This window comes from Schistocerca gregaria, chromosome 3, assembly GCF_023897955.1.
Source record: "Schistocerca gregaria isolate iqSchGreg1 chromosome 3, iqSchGreg1.2, whole genome shotgun sequence".
NCBI lineage: Eukaryota > Metazoa > Arthropoda > Insecta > Orthoptera > Acrididae > Schistocerca > Schistocerca gregaria.
This window is the reverse complement of record NC_064922.1, coordinates 244,148,786-244,172,534: the sequence shown is the minus strand read 5'-3', so window position 1 is coordinate 244,172,534 and position 23,749 is coordinate 244,148,786. Positions and strand designations below refer to the sequence as shown.

Below are 23,749 nucleotides of genomic sequence, written 5' to 3'. Positions count from 1 at the left end.
TATTGTTGTTATTCCATCGATGATTTTCCATTGTTTCTTGCTGTTCTATGATTTCATACACAAACAAGTAAATACATAATATCTGATAAGTAGGAAATAGTGTTCTGTCATAGTGATAAGAATATAAAAGGGGCGTAGAGGAAATGTAGCTATTTATTGTCTATATAGTTCATGTGTATCAACTGCTGCTAACTTGAGGTTGAGGAATGTTTCACAAACCAAGATAATTTAGATATTCTGCTTTCATCTTTATGGATAATATGGAAGGAATGCGAAGAGAAGAATTAAATTGCACGAATGAAGGTATCCTTCCAGATGCTGTCTAACAAATCTTGACACTCCAGTAAATGGACAAATTAAATATAACTGATGACCAAAAAGTTTTTGTTGGAAGGCTGTACATTCCAGAATCTGTATGCCAGTCAGGCAAAATCACTGTGAGCATTCGTCTCAGCAATGCACTAGGCTGAATATACCCATTTGGTAAAACACAGTCTCCTGCTGTGTGAAAAAGTCCATAACTATCTGCTGCACATCCTTATGTAACAGAAATCATTGATCTTTCAAGGCATTTTATAAGGGGCTGAAGGCATGATAATCACATGGGGAGAGATCAGGACTTACGGGACGGCTGCTCAAGTGTCTCGTACTTGAGTTGGTGTAACGGATGAGGCTGGCCACCCGGATCAACTGACATCTTGTGACGAATCGTAACCAGCACAGAATTTGGTGCATCATTCCACAATGGTGGTTTTTAATGGACATACTGTCCCATTGTAATTCTTGTCTCTCAGTGTTTATCCTTTGCTAGCCAAGAAAATAATAATAACACATTGGACCTGCTTTGATACATTTGGTAATAATGTCACCATAATTCACATTTCTGCATTTACCACACCCATATCAGAAAGACATGAATGCCTATATTTTGTGCTTGTATACCTACATCACAGTCATGCTACATTGTCTATATGCTGCAGCAATGCACTCAAATGTAAACTTTTTGATAGCTCTTATAGATATTTTGCAGCTGTTGCACTTAATTCACGTATTAACTCTAGAAGAATTGCGAGTGCCTCTAGAATAAATGAGTCTAGTGTCATTCACTTATGTTCATATTTGGCATGCACAGACTGTCTGTATATTTTGTTGCATTATAAGCAGGCTGCTTTGCTCGTAGGCTGCTCTTTGCCAGTGAAACTACATTTACAAATCATGGAAGGCTGATATTTAGAAATATGTGTTATTACATTTCTGAGAATCCATGCAGGTTGAATTTGGGCAGTAGTGGAGTGTGAACATTCAGTGCGGGGTTATTGAAGACATTGTAATTAGTCTTCACTTGGATGAAATGTTAATGGATAACAGATCACACAATTTCTTACCAAAGCAGTACTGGCTGCCTTAAAGAAAGTAGCACTTGAAATGTATAGTATCACATACATCTATACATCTCATTTATTCATTATTTCATATATGTGGTACCAGTCCAGTGAATGCTCAACTTATTACTCCTTTGTGGCTAGGAAAATCCTCATCCGACTTTGATCCGTGGGTAAGATGTAATGGCATTATCATTGGGCCTGCATGTTCACTTTGTCACCATTAGGCTTTCTTCTCTGGACTGAGCTGCAAGGTGAAGCCTGTGCACAAGTACCAGTGGCTGGAGAGGAATTACATCATTGCATTGTTGCAACAGTAAAGAAGGAATGTTTCAATCTCTCCAGAACGTCTAAGACATCTGACTGAAGTAGTAGACATGGGGATTTCAAACACTTGATGACATAAATGGAATTTTGTGGAAGTGTTTATGACCATTTTTTATTTAGATTTCCTTTCTGTAATTGATTTTGTTTTATGAATCCATTTCATTAAGAATTTGAGAGAAACACACACAACTATTACCATACTTACTTGGTGATCTTTCTTAGATATTACGTAATTTGCCTTCCAGTAATTGTGACAGTCCAACCAAATATTTTGAATTGTGATTTAATATCAATTTTATATTAAACCTTTTGCAACTATTTCCAATTTGTAATTACTCTCTTAAATGTAGGGCAGGATAGCGATCAGTTGGACATTCAAAACATATAAAGCTAAGGTTCAGTGACAATGTTTCGAAAAGGATAGATTGGTACTCACCATACAGTGGAGATCTTGAGTCACAGAAAGGCACAATAAAAGGAGTGCTAAGCAAGTAAACTTTTGGCTAAAAGGCCTTCTTTTCAATTTTACACACACACACACACACACACACACACACACACACACACACACACTCATGATTACTGTTTCTGAAAAGCAGAGAATTAAAAAGACTGTGGGCACATAGATGGAATAGAAGGCTGTATGTTACTGGAGTGGGAACAGGAGAGGGGACAGGTCAGTGAAGGACAGGGACCACAACAGATGAGGCCAGGAGGATTACAGGAACATAGGATATGTCACAGGGAGTGTTCTCACCTGTGCAATTCAGAAAAGTTGGTGTTGGTAGGAAGAATCCAGATGCCACGAAGAATCCATATGGCACAGGCTGTCAAACAGTCAAGGAAATGAATTTTGTGTTGGCAGTGTACTCAGCAATGCAATGACCACAGTTTTGTTGGTAGTCATTCATGCGGATGGACAGCTTGTTGGTTGTCATGCCCATGCAGAACACAATGGTTGTAGCTTAGTGTGTAGATCACATGACTGGTTTCACAGGTGACCATCTCTCATTGCATAGGTGATGCTTGTGACTCGACTGGAGTAGGTGCGGTTTTTGTCCGTGACATGCACCCCTCATCTGAGCTCCCTCTCGTCACCGACTTGCAAGCAGTTGCAGTTGACATTCTTGTGGGTCGGAGGCTCACAGTCTGGTCAGTTTATTTACCGCCTCAGGATGCAATGGACTCTGAGGCTCTCACAGACATTATTAGCCAACTCCCCCGCCCATTTCTTCTTCTGGGGGACTTCAATGCTCATAATGTCTTATGGGGCTCTCCGACTACTTGCCCCAGGAGACGCATTTTCGAAAGCCTCATGATGTCTGAAGAACTGTGCATCCTCAACTCTGGTGCTCCCACTCATTTCTGTACTGCTTCCGGGTCGTCATCGGCTATTGACCTTGCCTTTTGCTCTCCAGCACTCGCGGATTCTGCTCTGTGGGAGGCTGCTGCTGACCTCCATTCTAGTGACCACTTCCCCCTTTGGATTCGCCTCCTGGATGAGGCTGTGGCATTACCAGTGCCGCCCCGGTGGCACCTCTGCAGAGCTGACTGGACATTTTTCAGCCAACTGGCTGTTTTGGAACACCGTGCCAGCGTCCACGAATGGGTAGACCATGTTACAGCCATGATCTCCCATGCTGCTGAATTGTCAATCCCACGGTCATCCGGTCATCCCAAGAGGCGTCCTGTCCCTTGGTGGACCACTGTGCCGCTCAGCCATCCGAGCCCGCCGTGCAGGCTTCAAGTGCCGTCCCTCAGCTGACAATCTTGCGGCCTTTCGGGTGGCAAGGGCCAAAGCGCGGCGAGTGATTAAAGAGAGCAAACGACGGTCATGGCAATCTTTCTTGAACTCCATCTCTCACTCCATTAGTTCTACGAAAGTATGGGAAGCCATCAGGAGGATTTCCAGGAAACTCAGCCAACTACCTGTCACGGAATTGCTGCATCAGGGATGTCTCCTCAGGGTGCCGAGAGACATTGCCCAGACACTGGCCATGCATTTTGCGGACTCTACCGCCACTATTAACTGTGATCCAGATTTCTGCCACTACCGCACTGCCATCGAGAGGGGTCACTTGGACTTCCAGTCTCTAAATTCTGAACCCTATAACTGCCCCTTCACAATGTGGGAACTGGATTCGGCGCTGTCTGTGGCTCATGATACTGCGCCTGGTCATGATCAAATCTGGTACAGCATGCTGCAACACTTGTTGTTGCCATCCAAGGAAGTTCTCCTGAACTGTTTTAATACGATATGGTTATCCGGCACTTGCCCTGACTCGTGGAGGGAGGCGATTTTGATTCCCCTTCTCAAACCAGGGAAGGACCGAACGCATCCCAGTAGTTATCGCAGTATTGCTTTGACGAGCTGTGTTGGGAAGACATTGGAACGCATGGTCAACCGACGCCTGGTTTGGCTGCTCGAGACCAGGCAGCTCCTTAGCCCCTCTCAGTGTGGCTTTCAGAGATGTCGTTCCACTATAGACAACTTGACCCTGCTTGAGTTTGAGTTGGTAGCCCTGCGCCTGCTACACGGACGTCTGAGTCACAGCTCTTGTACAAGATAAGTAATTTAAGTAGTAATAAACTGTTTTTTAACACTTTAAACTAATTTATTACGTTAATTATAGTGCTCTGCAAGCATACCATTAAAGGTTTTTGTCTTACTCGCGTATTTTCACAGTAATCACGTAAAGTTCATTTTGTTTACATATCGCGGCCAGGCCGAACTTTTGAGTTTTCAGATTAAACTTCATACCGCAATCTTAAGTGCATTTACTGATAGTTTAGTGTGCTAAATACGTTTGCTGCCCCTTTATATCTGTAGAGTATCGTCATCTCTTAAGTAATTTCCAGTAAAAAACTTCTGAACCACTGTTTACATAGTCGCGAGTAGGCCTAATTTTTCGTACACGTATTTTCATTGTTTTCCGGTAACTTAATTGTCTTTCTGTCACTAAAATAGATTTGTACCATGAGTGTAAAGTGCCTGACGTGCCGTAGGATCGTTAGCTCCGGGGTCTGGTGTGATGGATGTAGTAACTTTTTTCATTGGGGCGACTGTAGTGGCGTGGGAATTGGGAAAATGAGCGAGACTCATCAGTGGTTCTGTAGGCTATGCAGTAGAGATAGGAAGATTGTGGAACAGGAGGGGAAAATTGCTGCCCTTCAGGCTGAGTTAGATGAGGCTAGGCGAGAACTGGGCAGGTTAAGGGGGGAGAAGGGTAAACAGGGGTGGGAAGTGGCAACAGGCATGAGGAACAGGCCAAGAAATTCTTCTGACCGCTTTGTTATTAATGTACAAAATAGGTTTGACCTGTTGCCTCAGTCAGAAACTGATGAGCCTCTCACAGAAGTAGATGTACACAGGGCTCAACAAGCTTTCAGCAGCAAATTGATTAAGAATGTAGGGAAGTCTGCAAAGAGAAAGAAAGTCTTGTTGCTAGGTAGTTCACATGCTAGGGGTGTGGGCCAACTTCTGCAGGATGAATTAGGGTTGGATTACCAGGTCACAAGTTTTTTCAAACCTAGTGCTGAACTTGGGCAGGTTACAGAGGATTTAGGTTCACTATGTAAAGGTTTTACTAAGGAAGACACCGTGGTTATTGTGGGTGGGCCGGGCAACAGTATTGACAGAGATCCGGGGTACAGCATAGAGTGTGACCTGGCAAAGATTGCATCGGCATCGAATCATACCAGTGTTGGGTTTGTGTCGGTTCTGGAGCGCCACGACCGACCTCATTTGACCTCTTCTGTCAGGAGAGTTAATTTGGAGTTGGAACGGCTACTTGGATCTGGTGCGGGGTCACACATTGGTGTGGTTTGTGTTGATTCACTCTGTAGGTGGGACTATACTAGACATGGCCTACACCTCAACAGGAAAGGGAAGGGTAAACTGGCTGGGCTGATAGCAGGAAATTTAAAGGGGGGAGGAACTACATCTCATGGTGGAAACTCTTTTTTAGTGTAAGATCAGTGTCCAGTGGGAAACTCAGCCATGCAAGTACTAAAGATGTCAAAAAAGTTCAAGATAGTTGCAAAAGTAAAATGAAAAATGTTAGTATATTTCATCAAAATATTGGGGGATTGAACAATAAAATTGATGAGCTTCTGCTTTGTTTAGAAGATATAGAAACTGAGAATGTAATAGATGTACTATGCCTGTCTGAGCATCACATTGTCACTGATATGCAAAAGGTTAGCATCAATGGGTACAAATTAGCTGCACATGTAAGTAGAGATAATATGATGGGAGGAGGAGTTGCCATATATGTCAAAAGCTTCCACAGTGCAAAAAATTTAGAAACTAAAAAATTTTGTGTAGAGCAACATATGGAAGCATGTGCCACTGAACTTAAACTAAAGGATGGCACTTTCATAATTGTAACAGTGTATAGGTCCCCCTCAGGGAATTTCCAGCTATTTCTGGAAAACTTGGATGCTTTGTTGTGCTATCTGTCAGACAGGGGGAAGCAAATTATCATTTGTGGGGATTTCAATGTTGATTCCCTGAAAGAGTGTAATAGGAAGAATGACCTTTTAGTATTACTCAGTTCTTTCAATTTGAGCTCCGTCATTGATTTTCCTACTCGGATAACAAAGAACAGCAGTACATTGATAGATAACTTTTTTATAGACCAAGATAAGTTTAAGGACATAAATGCTTATCCTGTTGAGAATGGTCTTTCAGATCATAGTGCACAGCTTGTTACAGTACATGACATAGCTCCATGCAGTATAATAAATCAGACTTTCAAAGCAGTGCGTTCAATTAACAATATAAATATTGCAAACTTTAGGGAAAGCCTACAGCAGCTAGACTGGGATGAAGTGTATAAGGAACCCGATGCAAACTTGAAATATAACTTATTTCACAATACATTTTTAAGGGTATTTGAAAATTGTTTTCCCAAGAAAATAGTTAAACATAATTCCAAGAAAACATATAAAAAACCTTGGCTAACTAAAGGAATAAGAATATCTTGCAACCGCAAAAGAGAACTGTATCTAACAGCAAGATGGAGTACTGACCCCGAAATTGTTCAATATTATAAAAACTATTGTGTGGTACTAAGAAAAGTTATTAAAAAGTCCAGAAGCATGTGTATCATGTCTGAGATCAGTAACTCTGATAATAAAATTAAAGCAATTTGGAATATTATTGAAAGGGAAACAGGGCAACCAAGAGCACAGGAAGACTTTAGTGCAATAAAATTGAATGACAAGTGCACTAACAAACAATCAGAAATTGAAAATATTTTGAATAATCATTTTTTAAATGTTGTGGAGAAAATAGGATCTAGATCTTCACTAGAAGAGGCAAGGCTATTAATAGAAGAGGCCATACCTGCACAGTTTGAAACAGCTGTAATTCCACCAACCTCTCCCTCTGAAATCAGTAAAATAATAAACTCACTGAAAAGTAAAAGCTCTTACGGAATTGATGGCATTTCCAGCAAAGTACTTAAAGCTTGTTCCCCACAGATAAGTAGAATTCTCAGCCACGTATGTAATAGCTCTTTGGAGCAGGGTGTTTTCCCTGATAGACTGAAATATGCCATTGTAAAACCATTGCATAAAAAGGGGGATATGTCGGATGTCAACAACTACCGCCCAATCTCTCTTCTGACAGCTCTATCAAAAATTTTTGAGAAAGTAATGTATTCAAGAGTAGCCTCCCATATTTGTAAAAATAAAGTACTAACAAAATGTCAGTTTGGTTTTCAGAAAGGCTTTTCAACAGAAAATGCTATATATGCTTTCACTGATCAAATATTAAATGCTCTGAATAACCGGACATCACCCATTGGTATTTTTTGTGATCTCTCAAAGGCCTTTGATTGTGTAAATCATGGAATTCTTTTAGATAAGCTAAATCATTATGGTTTGAGTGGGGCAGTGCACAAATGGTTTAATTCATACTTAACTGGAAGAATGCAGAAAGTTGAAATAAGTGGTTCGTGTAATGTTAAAACAGCTGATTCCTCAAACTGGGGTGCTATCAAGCACGGGGTCCCACAGGGTTCGGTCTTAGGTCCTTTACTGTTCTTGATATACATTAATGACTTACCATTCCACATTGATGAAGATGCAAAGTTAGTTCTTTTTGCTGATGATACAAGTATAGTAATAACATCCAAAAACCAAGAACTAAGTGATGTAATTGTAAATGATGTTTTTCACAAAATTATTAAGTGGTTCTCAGCAAACGGACTCTCTTTAAATTTTGATAAAACACAGTATATACAGTTCCGTACAGTAAATGGCAAAACTCCAGTAATAAATATAGAATTTGAACAGAAGTCTGTAGCTAAGGTAGAATTTTCAAAATTTTTAGGTGTGTCCATTGATGAGAGGTTAAACTGGAAGCAACACATTGATGGTCTGCTGAAACGTCTGAGTTCAGCTACGTATGCTATTAGGGTTATTGCAAATTTTGGTGATAAGAATCTCAGTAAATTAGCTTACTATGCCTACTTTCATTCACTGCTTTCGTATGGCATCATATTCTGGGGTAATTCATCGTTGAGTAGAAAAGTATTCATTGCACAAAAACGTGTAATCAGAATAATTGCTGGAGCCCACCCACGGTCATCCTGCAGACATCTATTTAAGGATCTAGGGATCTTCACAGTAACCTCACAGTATATATATTCCCTTATGAAATTTGTTGATAATAATCCAACCCAATTCAAAAGTAATAGCAGTGTGCATACCTATAACACCAGGAGAAAGGATGATCTTCACTATGCAGGGTTAAATCTGACTTTGGCACAGAAAGGGGTAAATTATGCTGCCACAAAAGTCTTTGGGCACCTACCAAACAGCATCAAAAGCCTGACAGATAGCCAACTAACATTTAAAAATAAATTAAAAGAATTTCTAGATGACAACCTCTTCTACTCATTGGCTGAATTTTTAGATATATATATATATATATATATATATATATATATATATATATATATATATATATATATAAAAACTTAATCTTTAGTGTCATGCAATATTTTGTGTAATGTAATTTCTTGTACAGACATCTTTTATTAACCTGACACGTTCCACATCATTACGAAGTGTCGTATTCATGATCTATGGAACAAGTATTAATCTAATCTAATCTAATCTGAGGCTGCCATCCAGCAGGCCTTCCTTCGTAACCAGCATTGTCTAGGTGTCTTCTTTGACATTAATAAGGCATATGACACTACTTGGCGCCACCTTATCCTCAATCAACTCCATGAGTGGGGCTTTCGTGGCCGTCTCCCCATCTTCATTCGGTCCTTTCTTTCTCACCGCCTCTTTCGGTATCGGGTTGGTAATGTGCTATCTGATTTGTACTTGCAGGAGAATGGTGTTCCTCAGGGCAGCGTTTTAAGTGTCACCCTCTTTGCCGTCGCTATTAACAGTATCACATCCACTATCCGGAGTCCTGCCCAATGCTCCTTGCTTGTGGACGATTTTGCTGTTTTCTGTTCTTCCTCCAGTCTTGTCACTGCTAGTCGGCAGTTGCAGCTTACGATAAAGCGCTTAGAGGTGTGGACTGCGAAGACGGGTTTTACCTTTTCTGCAGACAAATCTGTGTGTGTTCATTTTAATCGTTCTCGGCATCCTTTTACCTCCCCTGAATTGTGTCTGAGGGACACTGTTCTTCCTTTTAGACACACTGTGGGGTTCCTGGGCCTCACTTTTGATTCCAAGTTGTCGTGGTTGCCTCACCTTAAAGACCTCAAGGTGCGGGCTCTGAAGGCACTGAATATTTTGAAGTGTCTTAGCCATCGGTCATGGGGAGCAGATCGGGTGCGTCTGCTGCAGTTTTATAGGGCTTTCGTCCGATCGCGTCTTGACTATGCTTGCACTGTGTATGGGTCAGCAAGGCCTTCGTATCTGAAGATCCTTGATGCAGTACACCATGAGGGTATCAGGCTGGCCACTGGTGCCTTCCGTACCAATCCCATCGCCAGCCTGTGTGCTGAGGCAGGGGAACTGCCGCTCGCCATCCGGCAGAAACTCCTCATGGTGCGATGGGTGTGTCATTTCCTTGCCTGTCCTACCTCCCCTGTGTACCCTACCGTTGCCCGACTGCCTATGGAACGTCTTTTTTCCAGTCGTCCCAGGCCAATGAGACCATTTGGGATTCGTGCCAAGCATTTGCGTGAGTCCTTTGGTCTGGAGCGTGTGGCCCCCCCAACGACAAGGTTTTACTCGCCTGCCTCTCAGGTTGCTCCAGAGGCCCAGCATCCTTCTAAACTTGTCGGAGAACCGGAGGAGCTGCACTCCAGCGTACCTCCTTATTTTACGATGTTTTAAACCAGCATCCGGACTATGTACCTGTATTCACGGATGGCTCTAAACAGGGGGACTCTGTTGGTTGTGCTGCTGTTTTCCCTGATCAAGTCGTCAAGTTACGGCTTCCTGCGGCGTTTACCATCTTTGATGCCGAATTATTTGCAATCTTGCGGGCATTGGAGCAGATGAGATGTGTTCCCAGTCTTAAGTTCCTCATCTGTTCTGACTCCCTGAGTGCCCTTCAGACCATGCAACACTTGTACCCAGCGGATACGGTCATCCAGAACATCCATGATGCCCTACTCCACCTGCAACGGCAGGAGAAGGAGGTTTGTTTCTGCTGGGTGTCGGGGCACGTGGGTAGTAGGGGAAATAAACTGGCGGATGTGGCTGCCAAAGATACATGTTCCCTCCCTCACGTTGTTGAATGTGCCGTCCCCCTCCATGCTGTTACCTTCCTTTTGCGTTTTCGTGTTTTGCATCAATGGGAAGAGGAGTGGCTGGCAGTTGGTGACAATAAGCTGCAGTCATGCAGGCGGGATGAGGTTCTCCTCACTCGCCTCCGCACCGGGCACAGTCCCCTAATGCATGGTTTTTTACTCCGGTGACCAGAGGGCGGTGGTTTCTTTGCCACCGGATTTGCCCTCTATTTTGCAATACGACGCAATGACTGTGGTTAAGGTCTTACGGGTTTGCGTCCTGTCCAATTTGTTGCCTCGGATTTTAGGGGGAGAGTTTTAATGTGCTGCTGGGTGACTGGTTCACCCAGGTTTTAGGTAAGAGGTCCGCCAGTCACGATTACCTCCTTGTTTCCCTTCGGTTTCTGTTCTATTTTCCTTGTGTTTCCTTTCCTTTTTTAGTGTGTTCCTTCTACTCTTGTTTTGCCTCTGTGTGTGGGGATTTGGAACTGCATCAGGTCTGTGTCTCCTAGCTGTTCTCATTGTTCGCTGTAATAGAACTCGGTGCAAGACATGTTCCATTTATCCTCCCAGCACCAACACTTATTCCTGTCCAGTTACGAGCATCACCTATCTCAGGGCTATCAGTCGCGTGATCTACAAGCTAAGCTTCAACCACTGCACTGCGTTCTACGTGGGCATGACAACCAACAAGGTGTCTGTCCACATGAATAGTCGCCAACGAGCTGCGGTCAAGAAACAGCTGAACCACCCAGTTGCTATGCAGTCTTCTGTTCCGCCTATGTGCCCACAGTCTTGTTAGTTTTTCTCCCCCCCAAACTCCAACCCCCCACCACTCTCCATCTAACCTCCCAACTGAACCTAACTGCCCTTCTTCTCTGCTTTACCCTCTCCCCACCTCATGCCTGTATACTTCCACAAGCAGCACTTTACAGCCCCCCCTCCTCCGGTACGTAGTTATCCTTTTCCTTCCATGGCCCAGCTTCCTCCTTAACCCCCCAACACCCAAGTTGCATCTCCCATCATGTGCTGTTGCTTGCACTCTGGCCTTGGCAGCCAGAGACAGTGGTTGTGTGTGTGAATTGTGTTTGCATGGATGTGTTGTGCATATGTTGTCTAATTCAGAAGGAGGCCATGTTGCCGAAAGCTTAGTGTGTAGTAGTCTTTTTGTTGTGCCTTTCTGTGAGTCAGCATCTCCATTATATGGTGAGTAGCAATGTATCCTTTCCATAATATCATCATTATTCCATCCTAGATTTTCTGTTGTTTAAATACAAGGTTCAGAATTGTGTGTATGTATATACTTTTGAGATTTTAGAGAGTGGAAATACAATTGAATTTGTGACCCTGAGAGAATGATACTAGAGGAGAAATTATTAGAATTAAGTTTTTAAAACTGAATTTGATATTCATATCTCTGTAACTAATTTGGCTATGATAAGCTCGTTTATTGAGGAGTTTCTTAGTATTTTTCTAGGTGACAAAAGAGTCAAAATGTCTTAAATTGTTTTGAAAATTTGAGGTAAGCAGCTTAGTTGAATCACTTTGCATATTAAAAGTAGTGGAAAAATGATTTACTTATATACAAAGAGCAAGACTGCTTTCATATCAAATGTTTAATATTATTATTTCTGCATTTAGGAAGAAGAAGCCAAAGCGCAGAAGAGTAGTAGTAGCATCAACTGGCAGTTCAGGAAGTGATACTGATGATTTAAATAGTACACAGAAGGTTAGTACGTACCATTGCCTTAACAACAGGGAATCATTAAGATATTTTTGCATTTTGTTTAACTTTTAACATAAAAGTTTTCTAAGTATGGTACCGCATCATAATGTAAAAAAACTGTATGGGAAAACCAGCATTTTGACCACAGCTACAGTGGTCTTTTTCTGGGTCATCTGGTTGAGTAGACCCAGAAAAAGGCCATGTACCCATGTTCAAAACGTTGCTTCCTCCAGTATAGGTTTTTACATTATGATGCAGTACCATACTCAGCAAACATTCATGTCAACTGACTCTGGCTGTGAAATCCTGCACACTTCTTTTACTATGTTTCTAGCAAAGTCTTGAAACACTATGATGATAAAATGGAAATTTCAGGTAAAAACACAGAGTGATTTGTACACTAGAGGTGTTGAGTATAGCGTATAAAATTTTGGTATTGGAACTAAATTATATCAATTTACCCGGTGGTAAAATTGATCTTCATACACAACCAAACCCATTTGAATGTGCTCTGTCAAATTGTAGGATACAGTCTGTAACTGCAATTAAATTTTGTAGAATTATAAATTGTGCTGAGTTTATTTTTGAGTGTGTTACTTCTTAATACAGCTGCCAAGAAAAACTGTTCTTACGTCTTTGAGTACTGATATGACTGTTTAGATAGAACCAGGTACATCTACATCTTCATCATACTCTGCAAGCCACCTAATGGTGTGTGGCAGAGGGTACTTTCAGTACCACTATTTGATCCCTCCAACCCTGTTCCACTTGCAAATAGTGCATGGGGAGAATGGTTGTTGGTAAGCCTCCATTCAGGCAAGTAATCATTCCAAAGGTGAACATTTGAACTTCACCACAGACTCAGCTTAACATAAAGTTTTGTCACCTACGGCAGAGGATTTATAATAAGAAAGGAAGAATAAAACTGTAGTGTGTAACACGGAGGAGAGGATTAATAGATAACTGGAAAACTTGCCTTACTGGTCCCAAGTTAAACATAATTTCATGTTGCCAACAATATAGCCACTAAACAGAAAAACTGGGATGCAAAGTACAAAAGTCTAGGAGTGTGTGTGTGGGTGGGGGGTGGGGGCAGACTTGCTATTTGAGAGTTGTGGAATTTTACAATGCACACATTTAGTCTAAATAGCAATTTGCAATATACAGAAATAAACAAATTGACATTGAGAGAGTATTTATTATTAAAGTGGTGATGAATATTCAGAGGTTATAATTTATAAGCATTGGTAACTGAAGTATGAAACAAGTAAGGACTAGGCTAGTGAAAGGATAAAATTAAGATTGGAAATTTGTAAGTGCAGGAGATGAAGAGAATTCGCAAATAATTTAAAAATGTATCTGTGAATAACTTCTTAAAATAGCTACTAACAAATTTCCTCTCAAAGTACCACTTACTTTTAATGGCAGACCCTGGAACAACAGTAGATCATGTGCCACAACTAATAGTATTTTTACTCACACAACAAACACAAACATACACACAAAATTCAAGCTTTCACAAACAACGGTTGCTTCTTCAGGAAAGAGGGAAGGAGAGGGAAAGACAAAAGGATGTGGGTTTTAAGGGAGAGGGTAAGGAGTCATTCCACAGACCCAAGCAGACATTTGTAAAGGCAAAGAGTTTGGGCAGAGATGTCAGTCGAGGCGGAAGTACACAGGCAAAGATGCTGTTGAAAGACGGGTGAGGTATGAGCGGTGGCAACTTGAAATTAGCGGAGGTTGAGGCCTGGCGGATAACGAGAAGAGAGGATATACTGAAGGGCAAGTTCCCATCTCCGGAGTTGTGACAGGTTGGTGTTAGTGGGAAGTATCCAGATAACCCGGACGGTGTAACACTGTGCCAAGATAAGCAACTACCCTCCCGACCTGGTACAGAAGCAAATAACCAGAGCCACTTCCTCATCCCCTCAAACCCAGAACCTTCCACAGAATCACCCCAAAAGTGCCCCGCTTGTGACAGGATACTTTCCGGGATTGGATCATACTCTGAATGTGGCTCTCCAGCAGGGATACGACTTCCTCAAATCCTGCCCTGAAATGAGATCCATCCTTCATGAAATCCTCCTCACTCCACCAAGAGTGTCTTTCCGGCATCCACCTAACCTTCGGAACCTCTTAGTTCATCCCTGTGAAATCCCCAAACCACCTTCCCCACACTCTCGCTCCTAGCCTTGTAACCGTCCCTGGTGTAAAACCTGCCCCATGCACCCTCCTTCCACCACCTACTCCAGTCATGTAACCCGGAAGGTGTACACGATCAAAGGCAGAGCCACGTATGATACCACCCACGTGATTTACCAACTGACCTGCCTACACTGTGAAGCTTTCAATGTGGGAATGACCAGCAACAAACTGTCCATTTGCATGAATCGACACAGGCAGACAGTGTTTGTTGGTAATGAGGATCACTCTGTGGCTAAACATGCCTTGGTGCACTCCCAGCTCATCTTGGCACAGTGTTACACCGTCCGGGTTATCTGGATACTTCCCACTAACACCAACCTGTCACAACTCCGGAGATGGGAACTTGCCCTTCAGTATATCCTCTCTTCTCGTTATCCGCCAGGCCTCAACCTCCGCTAATTTCAAGTTGCCGCTGCTCATACCTCACCTGTCTTTCAACAACATCTTTGCCTCTGTACTTCCGCCTCGACTGACATCTCTGCCCAAATTCTTTGCCTTTACGTATGTCTGCTTGTGTCTGTGTATGTGCGGATGGATATTTGTGTGTGTGCAAGTGTATACCTGTCCTTTTTTCCCCCTAAGGTAAGTCTTTCCGCCCCCGGGATTGGAATGACTCCTTACCCTCTCCCTTAAAACCCACATCCTTTCATCATTCCCTCCCCTTCCCTCTTTCCTGAAGAAGCAACCGTTGTTTTGCGAAAGTTTGAATTTTGTGTTTATGTTTGTGTTTGTTTGTGTGTCTATCGACCTGCCTACGCCTTTATTTGGTAAGTCACATCATCTTTGTTTTTAGGTATATTTTTCCCACATGGAATGTTTCCCTCTATTATATTCATAGTATTTTTACTCACATATTTTTATTTTATGGGATGAGATGGATGGCACTGCTGTTGGTTTAGGGACTTAGAGACCAGCATAAATGTCACTATCAGCTGGAAAGTGCCACAACACCCCTCTTTCTTTCTTCTCTCTGCTGTTCCCTATTTCTGCATCTCTTTCCTTGATTGCGCTGTATTTCATTTCATTGTTCCACTCTCAGCACTTCTCTCTACCTCCCACTTCCCCATCCAGTGAGGTACTTCGTCCAACTTTTTCAGTTGAGTGCGTGTCTTGTTTTTCAATCCTGTGCAGGTTTTTTCCACCTGTGACCATGATTGACTGGGTACTGTTTATGATGTATTATTTATTAGTTATTATTACGCAAGCTGATTTCATAATATTGTATTGCACTTTATTGTGTTATATGTAACAGTTCCATTATTTTATTTCATTATACTTTTTTCGCTCTATGCCTGTGATTTTAAATAACATTGTTCTTTGTACAACTCATGTCCAGTTGCCTGTTTTGGATTATATTTTTGAAGACAATCTTTTCCATTCATTGTAATTTTCTGGATTTTTTAAAAACAGATACAAGTAGACTTAATCTTTTTTGTTCTTACATCCTACATAAGTGAGGCTGGATTCTAGTCCATGATAACAATATATTTGATGTGCACTTCATCCATTGGACATTAACCAGCCTTGGGATGTCATCCAATTTACTGAATTTAATAACATATTTCATGTGAACGCGAGACATATTGACTAGAGCAATAATACATTGTTTCATTTAAGAGGAGTTATAACATGAAACACTTCTTTCATACACACATTGTGTACTGTCTGTATCACTTTAATTGTTTAAATAAGCTTCATTTTTATCTTGTTTATAAAATTGTTGGTTTTTATGGAAATCTGTAATCTTTCTCACTGTACTGTTTTTTTTTTTTTTTTTTTTTTTTTTTTTTTTTTTTTTTTTTTTTCATTGAAAACCTACAGTCAGAAGGGACACCAGGGAAAGGACGCAAAAATATCAGGCGTGTATTGAAGGATGAAAATGTAGCAGAAGCCACCAAACGGGCAGCACGGGAAGAAGAAGAGCGAAAAAAGAGAATAGCTGAGAAGCAGAAAATGGTATGTATTTTAACTAATCATTTCCAGTTTTATTGGGCTTATCATTATTACCTTCTACAGTTTCCAGCCCCTGGCTGTGTCTGTTTAGGACATAATGTTCCAGTCTTCTCCTCTCTTCATCACACATTTCTTCACTACGGTGATCCATCTGTCTCTATTTTTATCTAGGTTTCTTGCCGTTCATTGTCATTTTGTGGACCTGTCTCGGTATCCTGCCAACTCTCATTCTTTTAATGTGCCCATACCATCTATTCTATTTTTAAAAGTGTATTTTTCAGTCATTATTTGTTGGAAATGTGCAATTTTCTGTTTAGCTTGACATTTCACCTCAGACAGCATTGTTGCTTAGTTGTGAAATAGGGGGCAAAAATGAATCATGTTCCGGATTATGGTGTTACAGCTTGTTTTTTTTTTCCCTCTTTATTTTCCTACAGTGTTGTTTTATTAATTGTACTTTTGAAATACATACTTGTTATGTTCGCAGTCAGTCCTCTGTCAGACTCTGTAATGGTCAGTCCATTACAGGGATGTTACTGTCATGTAACCACGCCACCACAGGGCATACATTATGAACAGGTGCTCGATCGTGTTGAAAGATGCAATAGCCATCCCTATATTGCTCTTCAACAGTGGGAAGCAAGAAGGTGCTTGAAACATCAATGTTGGCCTGTGCTGTGACAGTGCCACACAGAACAACAAGGGGTTGAAAGCCCTCTCCATGAAAAACATGACCACTTCATAACACAACCGCCTCTGAATTTTACTATTGGCACTACACACGCTGGCAGATGACATTCACTGGGCATTCGCCATACCCACATCCTGCCATCGGATTGCCACATTGTGTACTGTGATTCCACATAATGTTTTTCCAGTGTTCAGTCGTCTAATGTTTACGCTCCTTACACCAAGCGAGGCATCGTTTGGCACTTACTGATGTGATGTGTGGCTTATGAGCAGCCGCTTCACCATGAAATCTGAGTTTTCTCACCTCCCGCCTAACTGCCATAGTACTTGCAGTGGGTCCTGATGCAGTTTGGAATTCCTGTGTGATGGTCTCATTATGACCCTTTTCAACTCCTGGTGGTCGCTGTCAGTCAACAGATGAGGTCAGCCGGTACACTTTTGTGCTGTGTGTGTCTATACATGTTTCCACTTCAGTATCACATCAGAAACAGTGGACCTAGAGATGTTTAGGAGTGTGGAAATCTCACATACAAACTTACTACACAAGTGACAGCCAATCACCTGACCATTTTCGAAGTCCGTGAGGTCCGCGGAGCACCCCATTCTGCTCTCTCATGATGTTTAATGACTACTGAGGCCGCTGATATGGAGTACCTGGCAATAGGTGGCAGCACGATGCATCTAATATAAAAGAACTTATGTTTTTGGGGTTGCCCAGATACTTTTGATCACATAGTGTGTGAATAAACACGAAAATGATTGATAAGATGTCATCCTTGCATGTGGTGCTATAAACAAGGAAAACAATCTATGATCGCAAGAAAATCTTTTTTTTTCTTTTAAGTTTATTGTTCCTAGTGGTGGGACTCAACATTACAAGCTTGTTAAAAGTCAGCTCAGTGCATTTCTGTACACTGTGTAAAATTTAAATTTGAAAGAAAACTCAGGTGCTACAGATTTGCTTTGAGCCCTCTATAACTGCTGCCAGTTTTTACGATCTATAATGTGTGGTGGGTGTGTGGGCAAAGTATATACGTGAGTACTGTATGTAGTTGTTGCAACTGTATCATGTCAGATTTGAACACGAAAGTCTTCATAAAGTGCTATCGCAAAATCCTTGTTCTATTTCCGAATGACATCTATGTTGTAGCATGTCATCTACACGAAAAGAATATTTTCAGTACTTCACAAAATGCTTTCTCCCCTACATGCCCTCTGGTTGTGGAAGGACCATCCTCCTCACCACGCATCCAGGAAGTGAGCTCATTTTATGTGTGTTAGTGTGGTGTGCTGGCTGCGTCACCTATTGGTTGACTTAACAAGTCGCCAACCAATAGGAATTCATTAGCCAGAAATGGTCAATGTTTCCTTGATTATGACTGATCATATTCTTCAAGACCCAGTGTTTGGATTTGAAAGATGTACTATTGATATTGTTGATGAATACAGTACATCGGAAATACATGCAAAAAAATGAGACTGAGCTAAAAGTGGCACCAGAGAAGGTGGTGCCTAGGCCCCTTCACCATGTAATGGGTTGGTCCGAAACACTTTGCGTCATCTGTCTTGTTTTTCTATTAATGCTGCAATCTAGCTGCTGTCGTATCATAATAGCGCCGTCACGCTAAATGTTGCAAGTGGTGTTGACAACAGTGCTTGTGGATTACATTAGCATTTCCTCTCCCATGTCCCCCATCTCCACAATGGCCTAAAATATTAACTCAGCCGTCACCCATTCTGCGAACAATTTGTCTTTTTCACCACTTATAACTCGTTCAGTCACATCAAATGTCATAGGAAGAAAATGGGACAAAGTCAAGGTCATGTAAGAACTTAGAATCAAGTTAAACCTTACTAGGAAGAAGTGAGAAGTCAGGTAATTTTTAACATTGATCTTATGGGTTTTTTACAGGGGCTATGAATTTATGGTGTAGAATCGCGAAAAATTTAAAATCGAAGAACATGAAATCGAAGTTCCACTATATTGTATTTAGTACTTGGCTGTGAGAAGGCACCTCCAATGTTGACTCAACTGATATCCCACTTATCCTGGGGGTTGAGTGATCTGCCTCTTCTTTTTAACATTTTCCAACCTATTCCTCTCTCCTGCCCAAGGAGGGACTGAATAGTTCTGAAAGTTAAGATATTGTCCACCTGCAGCACTAAATATTTTGCCCCCTGAAGGTAAGTATTTGCCAGCAATACTGTCTCATGATTTTACAGCTTTTTCAAATGAATTCTGCTTTACATTCAGTAAATAATACATATAATTTTTTTTTTGTAATTGCAGTACAATGAACTTTTCAAGACTGACCAAGAAAATGTAGAGAAACTGGATAAGCTTGTGTTGGATTTTGATCAAGAAACAAAAGAAGAAGTGGTAACAGTACACAAAGATATTGTGACAAAATTAAAACCCCATCAGGTAATATTATTTTGTTAAGATTATGAGTGCTACGTAATACATAATGCTACAGTGTTATAGTTTACATTCTGCTGTCCTAGACCATTTCAGGTAGTGTTCAAGGGAAAGTAAGAAAGTGAAGCAAATTTTTAAAAAAGAATCTTGTAATTGGGAAACATTTCAGTACGTAATGTCATTCAACCTGTGTGCATTTTGTCTATCACTTGATGAGCTGCTTAGCTCTGCCATGAAAGAAGCTTTGTGACATTGTGCACACCCACTTTAGCACTGCCTCAGCAGTCTTGTCATCCAACAAAAACTAGGATGTTTGCACGTACTCCTTTATCTAGACAAAAAGATGAAAATCACTTTCAGCCAGGTCAAGGCTATATGGTGGGTGCTCCAGAAGCTCAGAATAAAGATTTCCGCCCCCCCCCCCCCCCCATCTCCATGGAAGAGACATATTTTTCTGCAGTAAAATCACACCTTTTGAAAGCTTGCTTCATCATTTTGAATTTGGGTTTCGCATGTGTCAGTAGGACACCGTTAGGAGTGTAATGAATCTGCTGTGTACATTTTCTGTGCCGAAACACTGTCCCATCAACTTTCCTACAAAACATATCATCTTGATTCAATTTATATATTAGTACAGAACGAGTACCTAAAGGTTTATCAGTTGGTATAGATACACTGACAGAGTCAGAATATGACTACACAGTGTTCAAGAACATTAAAGTCTTGTAGGTGGAGATATGTCAAGATGAAATTTTTTACATTGTGATTATACCAGCAGTGTTGTCCAGCAATGGTAAGCCAATTCTGACCTTCATGTATGCCATACAAAGTCTAACTTAAATCCATGATGAACAGCAGGTTCACAAAATATTTGCTTATACATAGCTGTTGACGTAGCAATGTTATAGCCCGTTTCAACACCATATCTTTAAGATGACAGAAATTAAGCAGAAAGGGTGAATTTATACAGATGAAACTGTCTGGGGACTAAAACTTTGTTCTGGCGAGGAAGAATATTACCTTAACCAAAAAGAAATGAGGCTTCTACGAAGGAATTATTTCTCATTAAATATTAGCATGGTTGTTTTTCATCATTGAGTCATTTCTTTACATTGTGATAATGTCAGCAAAATTGATCAACTTGTTGGCTGTGGAATAACATGTTCTTGCATTCCACTGTAAGTCAAAACAGGTTGAGCTCCTGGACAGCCTCATGAAAAATTATGTATAAATATTTTGAGCTGTATAAAGAACATGTATGGACCCAGACGGACCCTATTTTGAAGGCAATCACTAGTAAGTGAATATTCTTGCACTTTGCAGCATGAGACTTATTTTGTTTGTATCAACTCTGACACAACTATGTCCTGTCCAGTCTCAAGAACAAATTTGCAATAAACTACTTGTCCACTGCTACAGTGTTTATTAATTTTGAGGAGACATTTGGACACAGCTTTTTAAAAAAGTCCTTGCACTAGTATACCACAACAGATAGTTAAATCAATGGAAGGAGTAAAGGTACACACACACAGTAGAAGAATTAGCAGTTGGGAGGCCATAACAAGATAGAAATAAGTGCATAGACTTTATTGGCCAGATTCAGTGTGAATTAATCCTTTTTGCTTGTTAGCCTGCTACTTTCTGAAACACTGAAATAACCATAAAGCTGATGTTTCCTCTTTATGGTGACTGTATGGCCGGGTCTCGAGATGGACTTATGTATAGATACTGTCATATTTTGGTTAATAGGTTGCATCCAACATCATATTTTGGTATGCCATTGGGCAGTACGAAGACAAGGTGCCTGTGCAGAGGTGGCTATACAGTAGGCTGTTGCCTGTCTTACTCTAACAGATGATGGGTCAGCAACAACATTGGCAGCTTGTGCCCAGTTGTTTGCACTTCCCTTCAGCAGGACATAAGACGTCATGTTGTAGTTCTCTTGTTGCTGCTTGTTTGTCCTGATGAACCTGGGTCTTGTGGAACTGCAGGCTGGCATGTACTGTTTTGTCAAGTTGATTCAAAGGCTCCCTGAAAATGCCCAAACAAACATTTATTTATGTCTCAGTAAGATATAAGATTCTCTTAGACTAATTATCCTGTTGCTGACAGATTGTGATATGTTTTTACTTACAATTAGTGTGGTATGAACATCCCAAACGTTTTTCGACTATCTCTGAAAAGATCCCAGCAACAGTCATGTGTTGATCGTGTCTCATAAGATTCTGGATGCCAACAATGTAGTCAGAAGTTACTCACTATATGAGACAACTTTGTGAGCTTTGGTTTTTAAATCTTTCACTTTGGAGAATGTTTTGGCACATCCACTCATTTGGGTCTTTAACACACCAGCAGCTACGCTAGATCCACTGTGAACTGTGTCTCTGTAGAAGGTGTCTTAATTTGTTTTGGTTGAAGGTAGGGCACAAAGGTAATCTTTACGTGGGTATTCAAGGCTCAAATGATCATATGTTGTGAGAAAGTGCAGTGGCATATCTCAGTTGTAAGTATTTAAAGCTAAAAAGAGATATTCGATGGTTATTGGGGACAAAGGACTTAACAGTGGTTAATTTCACCCTGTAAGGGTAGAAACTTGAATGAAATTAATGCAAGATAAGCTGTGATTAATAAAATTGTGAGTATTATTGACTGTGGATTGGGTAAAATCGAGTATGACAGACCACTGTTCACGCATATACTGTGACTTTTACATTAGGTTATTAACCTGTAGAAGACAAAAAAATGGGATAAGGCAGTTGAAGTGCAATGTGTAAGAACAGCTTCCGCATAATGGACGTGGGCTAAGATTAGTTCATTTACAAAGTGTCTTGAAGATTTATTTGAATAAAAACTTAAAATATCATATCTGTAGGTAACTGTCACTAATAATTGTTATTAAAAGATCACTAGTGGCTTCATGGACTTCATTATATTTTTTATGTTTGTACTGATAATTTTTATAGATACTGGGATAATTTAATTGGCATTGTAATATTTGTGTGTTCCGTATAAAAAAACCATGATGCACAATTGAAGTTCATTGCAATTAACATCAGCATGGTACACATCTGAGTGAATCAGATATATCTCTGACAGTTGTGCATTGCCTCAGCACTAGATATCGCATAATATATTATTAAAACAAGATCATGTCTTAAGTTGTTTCATCTCTGTGATTTTATCACAAAAGGGGCAATATGTATTCACATATTGGACAACTTCATCACTTGGGATTCTGGATTCCTAATCAATGCAGCACTATCTTGTGCTTTCTACCATCAGATCACAACGAGCAAACACAGATTTCTGACAGTATGTCTATTGCAATATAGGGAAATACATGACAGCCAATTTTGGCATCTCTGTCAACAGCACTAGTGTTCCTGCTGATAGGATATAATTCTAGGTGGGAGTTATCAACACATTATTTTCTCTAAGCTGTTAGCAACACCATTGTGATTGTAGACTTTAAATTTGACCTCAGTAAGAATACCCCTGCAGTCTAGACAATGGCTGTTGCTACTTGCTGGCAGTCCCCAGCAGCAATTCTAGGAAGTTGTCAGTCAGCTGTCTCAATGAAATCTTGCAGGATTTACACAAGGTGTTCGACAGCAGGCCTAATAACTATGTATTCAACTTTATAAATTTGATTAAAGGCTGTTTTGGGCGGTGGATATTACTTTGAAGGCAAATAAATTTATTTTGTATCTATATTTGTTTTATGAAACGATTTATCGTGGTTATTACATGAAACTTACTGTGTCCTTATTGTACCTTTTGTTTGGCTGAAGTTATGGAAACATTTTCATGTCTTATCAGTTTCCTCAAAAGCTTAACAGTTAGACCCATAGAGGTAAATATGGTGCAATATAAAGACGTATGTTCTTGATGTGGTGATCATCTTCATTTTACACTGTATAATGTAATAACCCTTTTCTCTCATTAATATATTATGCACACTACATCATTATTTGTGTCAGACTTTTAACTGTTCACTTTGTAATTCGATATAGGTCAAAGGTGTGAAGTTCATGTGGGATACCTGCTTCGAGTCAGTTGAGCAAATAAAAGAGAGTAAAGGAACTGGTTGCATCTTGGCTCATTGCATGGGACTTGGAAAGACTTTACAGGTAAACGTACAGTTTTTTTTCCCCTCTCCTGCTGAAAAATATTTTGTTACTTTACTATCTGTCACGAGACGTTAAGTGTCTGATATCTTCCTGCCCACTCCCACCTATCTTCAGTTACAGTTAGAATTGTATTTAGTAATAGTTCATAGATAAAGATCCGGTTGGCAGTTATTGTAGTGTGTGTGATACTACTTGACAATAGATAT

General features: G+C 40.6%; 1 protein-coding gene across 2 annotated transcripts in view; it reads left to right on the top strand.

The window, feature by feature from the left end:
- Window positions 1–23,749, top strand: part of LOC126354093 (transcriptional regulator ATRX-like) — a 479,559-nt gene that overhangs the window by 240,214 nt on the left and 215,596 nt on the right. For both annotated transcript variants that reach the window (XM_050003480.1, XM_050003481.1), the window contains 4 exons: window positions 12,062–12,149; window positions 16,173–16,307; window positions 19,285–19,419; window positions 23,427–23,543. In XM_050003480.1, coding sequence (XP_049859437.1) covers window positions 12,062–12,149; window positions 16,173–16,307; window positions 19,285–19,419; window positions 23,427–23,543 — 475 coding nt within the window. The remainder of the gene's footprint in view (window positions 1–12,061; window positions 12,150–16,172; window positions 16,308–19,284; window positions 19,420–23,426; window positions 23,544–23,749) is intronic.